This window comes from Ostrinia furnacalis, unplaced genomic scaffold, assembly GCF_004193835.3.
Source record: "Ostrinia furnacalis isolate ACB-3 unplaced genomic scaffold, ASM419383v2 OfSCF5861, whole genome shotgun sequence".
NCBI classification, from domain to species: Eukaryota; Metazoa; Arthropoda; class Insecta; order Lepidoptera; family Crambidae; genus Ostrinia; species Ostrinia furnacalis.
Window position 1 is genome coordinate 863,054 of NW_021136100.1, and position 8,672 is coordinate 871,725.

At 34.1% G+C, this 8,672-nt stretch overlaps 2 protein-coding genes across 2 annotated transcripts; one reads left to right on the forward strand and one right to left on the reverse strand.

The window, feature by feature from the left end:
* Positions 1–3,067: 3,067 nt before the first annotated feature.
* ldbr (lariat debranching enzyme) lies at positions 3,068–5,714 on the forward strand. The gene is made up of 5 exons (XM_028316783.1): positions 3,068–3,425; positions 3,545–3,711; positions 3,951–4,176; positions 4,279–4,608; positions 4,704–5,714. Exons 1-5 carry the CDS (start codon positions 3,229–3,231, stop codon positions 5,308–5,310), a joined length of 1,527 nt encoding a protein of 508 aa, XP_028172584.1. The 5' UTR covers positions 3,068–3,228; the 3' UTR covers positions 5,311–5,714.
* Positions 5,691–6,778, reverse strand: Aptx (aprataxin). The gene is made up of 2 exons (XM_028316784.1): positions 6,117–6,778; positions 5,691–6,032 (listed from the first exon to the last, which is right to left on the reverse strand). Exons 1-2 carry the CDS (start codon positions 6,544–6,546, stop codon positions 5,872–5,874), a joined length of 591 nt encoding a protein of 196 aa, XP_028172585.1. The 5' UTR covers positions 6,547–6,778; the 3' UTR covers positions 5,691–5,871.
* Between the last annotated feature and the right edge of the window lie 1,894 nt (positions 6,779–8,672).

Consider the following 8,672-nt stretch of genomic DNA (forward strand, 5'->3'; position numbering starts at 1 on the left):
AGTCGCGGGGGCAGAAGACCAACGAAAACGATTCTTTCCAAAATAATTATTTTTCCTAGGTCTCGATCGAACCTCCGCTAACGGTACATCATCCTCAGATGACAACTCTTGGTCACTTACTGAGGGAATATCACATTGTGATGGAAAGTTAATTTGCATTACTGTTGAGCTTTCGCATTCGGAATCAGACACGTTACTTTCTTCCAGCACATGATAATTTTCAACCAGCTCCACATCGCTGCATTCGTCGTTTTGTATGTTTTCATCGTCTGGCAGATCTTGTTCACCCAACATTCAATTTCAGCTTCACTAAGAGCCATTACAACTAAAACTATTAAAAAAAACACTCATACAAAAAATTACGTAACCTCCTAACAGGGGTCTCTCAGACCCATTCTGGTATTTATTTACTCACCTGAAGCAAACGCGCGCACGTCCAACCTCGACAAGCCGTTGTGCGGTGCTGAGGGGCGCGGGGAAAAGGTACAGAAACGAACGAGTCGATGCAACACTCCGGCGCAAAAATATTCACATTTATTATATCGACAGGGTCTGTGAGACGTATGGTAGGCGGTTAAGGGTTAAATGCACATTACGATATCGAAATGATTTGACAGTGGAAAATATGCACAGCTGAATTTAATTTACTGTGACACCAAATTAAGTTTCTTGTTTTAAGTTTTCATTACTTATTATTTTAATTAATTAACATTAAACTTGGGTAATCCTATAATGGGTACTTTCCTTGATTATTTGCTGAATCATCGATGCCTAACCCGTTCTCAACTCAAATTAAAAGTGCCTAGTAATTCTAAGTACCTAATTAGTAATTACCTACTTATTCAAAATTTCCTTTGTTCAAATTAACAGTGCTAATTAGAAACCATTAAGAATTGTTAATGCTAAGTATTGTAGCTACATATTATAATCGTAGTCTGGATTAAAATATCACATAGTAGAGTAGATAAGCCTTCTATTTTTTTAATGAAGTAAGTAATATGAAATACGTAATATTTCCTCTTTCAGAGAAGCTTACCTAAGTCTACTATTATAGTAAATGATGAAACGTACCTACTTTAAAAGGAAAAATTATACCTACAAAACATGTACATCAGCAATATCCGCTGCAGCTTTGATAGAGTCGCACGACTTTTCCGAGTTTTCCCTCGCGCGGCAGTGGGCGGTGCGCGCGCGCAGGCGGCGCCGCCTCGCCTCGCCATTGGCGCGTGCGCCGGCCGCTGTGACGTCACGACGCCCGCTATCTCGTGCCTACAATCCGGTTCGCGGTAATAATTTAGCCGACGCTAATTTATTGAGATGTAATAAAGTCGGTTTTGGTTGTGTCGGTAGATTTTGACCGATTCAGATCGTATACGTATGCATACTAATAGAAATTGGCAGTAAATTAAAAACAAAAAATCATTTCAATAGAGATTTGGATTATGGTAGTAGTTTGATGATGTTTGCCTACTCAAATCACAGATACCCAGAAAACACCTACCTACTTACTTAAAAGATTGGTGTTAATGTGGTTTTTGTCAGAAAAATTGACAGAGTCTATTGAAGTGAAATAACCGGATTAAGATCCAATGGATTGGAAGGTATTGTAAATGGTAGGTATTTTTAACATGTTACTTTCAACACCTAAATTCATTCAGTTCTGAAAGGTTTAAAAAATATTCCAATATACCTACACCAACTCTACTGCGTAAAAAATGAGTGAACGCTAATTGCATCCTAGTTTCTACTAATAATATTGAAGAAATGTTTTGCCACCACACTTGATCACTTATTTTTAGATTTGAATGCAATTAGCGTGAAATCAAGCGAGCAAGCAATGAGCAAACAAATCTGCATTTTAAAAAACTTTATCAAAGGGTAAAGAAAGACCACGAGAGCGGCCGCGGCTTTGTTCAAACAAAAGAAAGCTCTTACAAAGGAAAACTCCTTGTTGTTAAAATTATCAGCAACTTCTCAAGTTATTTATGGTTTGGTGTTGAAGGATTACAAACAATATTTTATACAATAAACGCTAATTGTCTAACTACTATTGTCAGGTAAAAAGATAAGGCCTGGTAAGAAAGTAAGAGGTAGATAGTCATCCTAATGATTGTTTAATCCTGCCCTAATGACGTTTATGCTAATAATGCATGACTAATGCCTATTTTAAAATGGGTTCATGCTAATTCAAAGAACGCTTACTCAACAGTAACATTTTTTCGAAGTCGTTAAATAGTAAACCACTCAAAAAGTATTTTCGTTTTATTATTTAAGTATTTGTATATAAAATTTTGTTTGTAATTCTCGCAGTTAAGTAGGTAGTTAAGTAGTAAACGTATCTATTTATTGAAACAACCTTTGCGTGTCCTGCCCGAGAATCGACTCTAGGAACTAAGTAAGTAGGTAAATTAGAAGCTTTTTATATTATCTCCATAAAGCATAAAGCCTTGAAATTTAAAGAATGGATGATTTATTTATGATCTACCTAAGTAATTATCAGGTAAATTTAGTTTACTTCATCTTTATTTCAGACGGGTAGAGCCTGGGAATAATACTTAAGTAGTCCTACTCGTATTATCTTTGTCCGAAATCAGATTCATCGACTTTTTAGTAAGATAAATACTTACTCGTAGTTTTAGTAGGATGTAATTTTGTTTGATTATCAAAATTCTATTTTTGAAAAATACAATTTTGTAAAAGTAAACATAATGTAATCTAAGGTGGCTATTTTATTGATTTGAGAAATTTATTATGAGTAGGTACTATCGGCAACAGTGTTAACTGCCCATTGCCAGTCACGTCATCTCGTTCTATCGCCAAGAATCGCCATTTGAATAGAGCGAGAGCAAAAACGGAAATCGATAGTTAACAGTGTGGCCGCTATGCCTTTATTATCAGATTCTCTTTTGTCATTATTTACTACTGCTAAAATCATTATTGACTATAAGAAAAAATGCTGTAAACAAGAAGCGCACGCGTCTCCGCCTCCCCACTCCTTTTAAAATACCGTTATTAGCGTAATGAGTTATTTATAAGACGTAGTCTGTGCCTGCTACACAGTGCCCAACTGCGCAATATTATCTGTTCTTGTCAGTGTGACGGTGACAGCGGAACGTGACAGACGTACGACATTGGACGGTGTTGTGTTGTTTTGTTGATTTCCAGTTTGTGCTTGTGATTCTTGAATTAGAATTGACTGTTTTAGTGTTTGAGTATCAATTTATTAAAATGAAGATTGCCGTAGAAGGTTGTGCTCATGGTGAACTTGAAAAAATTTACGATTGTATTGAAACATTACAAGCGCGAGAGCAAATCAAAATAGATTTGTTGATATGTTGTGGTGACTTCCAATCAGTACGAAATAGTGAAGATTTACGGTCGATGGCAGTGCCAGACAAGTATCAACACATGTGCAGCTTCTACAAGTAAGCATTTTACACTATTTATACACTTTTACTAAGTTAAAAACCTGTTTGTTTTTCTAACCTAAAACTAGTTTGTGGTATTTTGAACATAAATTAAATAACACGAATTTTCTTTTTAGGTACTATAGTGGTGAGAGACGTGCGCCAATACTTACCATATTTATCGGCGGAAACCATGAAGCTTCAAACTATCTTCAGGAGCTCCCTTATGGAGGCTGGGTGGCGCCAAACATCTTTTACATGGGCCGTGCGAGTGTCATCAAATTCGGGAATTTGAGGATAGGAGGTAAGCTTTCTGTTTGAATAATACTGTTTGTACAAACAACCAAAAGTAATTTAAAAAATTAATGACTCTTTCAACTTTGTAAGTTTGTTTCTACATAACTTGCTCCAAAAGATCTTATTGGATTGTTACTTGAACTTAATTAGCTGACACCAGAAATAATAACCTCAAATCAACTTTACCCCAATGTGTTATTTAATTGGAATCATATTTTAATAAATATTGTATTCTCTTTTTTCCAGGTATGTCCGGTATTTATAAGGGGCATGATTACTTACAAGGACTGTGGGAATGTCCCCCATACACTCAGAACTCCTTACGGTCAGTCTACCATGTGCGCTCGCTGGATGTCTTCCGGCTCAGTCAACTGGGGGAAAAAGTCCATGTCATGCTCTCTCACGATTGGCCACGTGGCATCACTGAATATGGAGATAAGGAGTTTTTATTGAGAAGAAAACCTTTTTTTAGGTAATTTTTCTTCATACTTAAAGTGCCTTTGTACTAAATTGCTTATGTCCATCCTCTCAGATTTGTACATAGTTCTAATCATAATAATTTGTTTGTTCACAGGGAAGATATTGAATCTAACCAATTGGGAAGCGTTCCAGCTGAAAAACTATTGCACTCTATGAAACCAGACTACTGGTTTGCTGCTCATTTACATTGTCAATTTGCTGCATTAGTCAAACATGATGATGACCACGAAACAAAGTTTTTGGCCTTAGACAAGTGTCTTCCAAAGCGTAGACATCTGCAAATTCTGAATATACCGACCGAGTTTGATGGTGACAAAACATTGAAGTATGATGAAGAATGGCTGGCTGTTCTTCAAAGTACCAATCACCTATTAAGTGTGAAGAACATTGATGTTCATATGCCTGGTCCTGGTGGAAATGAAAGGTCAGTATAACCAATATAACCNGAAAATAACTTATTTGAAATCTTAGATTTATTTATTTTAGTACCAGTATAACATGTAATTATTTCTTTTCTAGGTATGAATTTACTCCAACAGAAGCTGAGAAAGAAGCAGTTCTAAAACTATTGCAAGATACAAGAATAAGTGAAGATAACTTTGTACGGACAGCGCCCATATACAATCCTAGTGCTCCCAAAACTGTGCCTTCGAATCCAATATCAAACCCACAAACAGTTAATTTGTGTGAAAAGCTTGGCATTGATGACCCTGTGCAAGTTATTATGGCTCGATCTGGAAGGACTATGACTCAACCGAATGTAGAGTTGACGAAATCTCCATATATCCAATTTAAATCGCCTGAAGTTGATACATCTGTAGTGAGAACACCAATGAAGTCTAAACTTTCACTTCCTGCTCCTGTAACTCCAAATGATAATGACAGTGAAGATACAAATAGAAACTCGTCTCTATCGACAGAAATATCATTTTTGTCCGATAGCACATGTGCCTCTCCCGTTGATTGTGCTACGCCGATGTCAGCAGGTGCTAAGAAGACATTTAAACGCAGAAATTTATCTATTTACAATACACCAGATGATGATGGTGTCAGTACGTCTAGCTCAATGCTAGAATCGGAAAGTCCCCGATCAAGTAAACTGCCATGTAGAGGTTCTGTTTTGTGATTAATGTACTCTCTTAAATTATGTAAGTTAATTATAAAAAAATATGACAGAAATTGTACAAATGTTTTACAACTTGTATGTCTGTAGGAGAATTTTAGCATATTACAATTTTATTCACAAATCAATTTTATTAAGGATATTCAAGGTAGACCCATTAAAGCTATTATATATTTGTATGTAAATAAGAATTGTCATGTGATGTGAATGTTGATTAGATTAAGAATATTGTTAATTTTACATTATTCATTAGAATGAGCTAAAATAACATTTTAAACTAATTACAATTGAATTTTAAATTGTCATAATAATACAAAGTTATAAATTTGCACTTTGTTTTTAAGTTCTGTTGCAACAAAACATGTTGTGATCTCTCTACATATTTGTCCTAGTAATTTACTAGATTTTTTATATTGACAAAGCAACATAATGTGTGTAGTGACTGATCTGATTGTTCATTTTTGGCAATAAAAAAGTGCAATCGTACATGTGATTTGTTTTATTTGCTTAAGCACAACAAAGTGAGGATTTAATTAAAATAAGAAGCTAATTATTGATTAAATCTTATGATTTATTATGTGTTAATAAGTGCTCCTTAAGTTGTGGCATGTTTTTAGGATTAAAAGAACATTGATTACATTGAAGAGGAGTTGCCATTAAATTCTTGTGAAGCTCGGGCGACATTTTCTTTATGGACCCAGTTTCTTTCAGTTCATTTAAAATATCTGCAATAATTAAAAATTTACTATTAATTACATAGGGGATAAACTTGTATAAATAATATTAAATAGGCATGATTTTGTAGGTACCTTCAAATGGAATAAAAAAATTGGTAGTGAAACTATTCCAATGAATTTTGGTTTTTAAGCATGGAGAGATCATGTCTATGCTTATTACATGCATGTGCAGTCTTTGCATGCTAGGCACTGCATGGAAACCAGCTTTAAGTTCAATATCGCTAAGTTCACTCTTTATTTCTTCAAACAATCTATTAAATTCTTCAAGTAGCTTTACATGCTCCAAATTCATTTTATAAATACTGTTTATATTTTCTGTTGGCAGCATTAAATAGTGGATTTTAGCTTTGGGAAATTTGTCTCGTATTACTACAACGGATTTAGTTTCTTTGACTATGGACTTGGGATCCTTCATAGATTCAAGTAAGCCAAGTGACCAATGCTTAACTTGTTTTGATTTCGGTTCAGTGTTAGGGCCGGCATCCAGATTTCTTTTGCTCATTTTGTAGTCTGCAAACTTGCACTTTAGTCTTTTAATGCGTTTAAAAATAATTTTGAATTGAAGTTTTTAATTATTATTTTTCTTGGAATAATGCAACTAAATTATTACAACTAATTGTCCGTAATGTAAACTAACTATTATCGCTTTGGAGAACGAGATTTTAACTAAGTAAATTAATTTAATTACGATTATGTAAAATCATAACATTTCGACGAAACAATTTTTAGGTTATGTTTATGTTATTAGTGTTGTAAGTAATGTAGTAACAAAATCTATTGTCAAATAAAAATATCGGTAAATTTTTAGTCGTATTTATCATTTAAAATATTGATACATTTTATTCACGATGATCCTCTTTTTCAAGATAATTATGTACCTATGGTAAGTGAAAAGATTTTAAAATTCCATTTCCATTTCAACAACCCTATTTATTGGGAATCATTTTATTTAATAGCAAAACAGTTTTTACATTACTGATTAAATTTATCACCTTAACGTAAATTCTACTATTTATTTTCGGACATAGCACTAAATGAAATTGATTTTATAATAATCATACACAAAAAAAATGTCAACAACTATCGATATTCAATTCAATCGATATCTACAACCATCACAACACTATTTCATGACATTTGTATTTTTTTAAATTTCAGCTTACGGCTTGGGTTCGAGTCTTTTTAGCAAAGCCCCAAGCCCACTTTTTTTTTGTTCAATTAAGGATTCGTGTGGTCTGCACAGCCAGTGTCAAAGTGTAGAAATTATTCAAGTATTATAAAAAATAATCATAAATTGATGAAATGATAATGATATAGATGACCCACGCTGAACTGTCCCGCCAAACTCAATGACAGGGGGGCGCTACCATCGGTCAACTATATGGTTTCCAACATGGCAAAAATCTGAACCAGCGATCCGGTATTGACGGTGGCGCCCCACTGTCAATGTCATCGACAGGACAGTCCAGTATTTTGGAACTATAAATGAGATGATACCCCCCTATCCCCTTGAGTTTCAGTAAAGATTTAACCAATGATATTAAAGAACTATAGATATGTTACGTTCATAGAAATTACGATTTGAATCCGTGCCGAGCTATTCCAAATCGCACACATTGACAAATGTAACTGATAGGTGAAACAAAAGATACGAAATAGCACGCAAATGAAAGAGATAGCTATAGTTTTAACGATTCTGCACTAACTAATCTATGTCCGCAGCGCACGCATCCTTATCGCTCTAACGTCAAAACCATGAAGCTAAAGATAAAAATGGAGGGCAGAGTTGGAACAAAATCTTGAGTCAAATACCTACTTATATCTATCTCGCTCTCTGCGGCCCTACCTCTCTTTTTAGTGCAAACTGTAGTATTGCTATCTTCTGATTTAAATCTCCTTGTAAATTCTTCGAAATAGCCAATTCACTAACCAAATCAGAAGTTAAACAAATAAATAATTAATATTTGAAACTAGGATTACCTAGTAAAATAAAAAATCACAAAATTGTCGGCTATTTAGGTTTAATGTGTTGGCGAATCAGGGAATTACAATCCCAATTCCTGGGTAATCGGTACCATGTGGCAACATCGGCCCAATCCAGCCCATCATGGCGGTTGTTTACTATTTTGTTTATTAAGCAGTTAATTTCGTTTGAGATTGTTTACAGGAAATAATCATTGTTTTATCACAAGAATTGGTGCAAAATTTTGTAGTGCGTGGTTGCGGTAATACGTGGTGTCCTGGAAGTGACATAAGATTCCACGCGTNTTTCCCGCGCTTTTTCTATAGGTTATGTTATGTTTATGTTATTAGTGTTGTAAGTAATGTAGTAACAAAATAATTATTGTCAAATAAAAATATCGGTAAATTTTTTAGTCGTATTCAAATCACTTAAAATATTGATACATTTTATTCATGATGATCCTTTTTCAAGATGATTATGTACCTATGATAAGTGAAAAGATTTTAAAATTCCATTTCCATTTCAACAACCCTATTTATTGGGAATCATTTTATTTAATAGCAAAACAGTTTTTACATTACTGATTAAATTTATCATCTTAACGTAAATTCTACTATTTATGTTCGGACATAGCACTAAATGAAATTAATTTTATAATAATCATA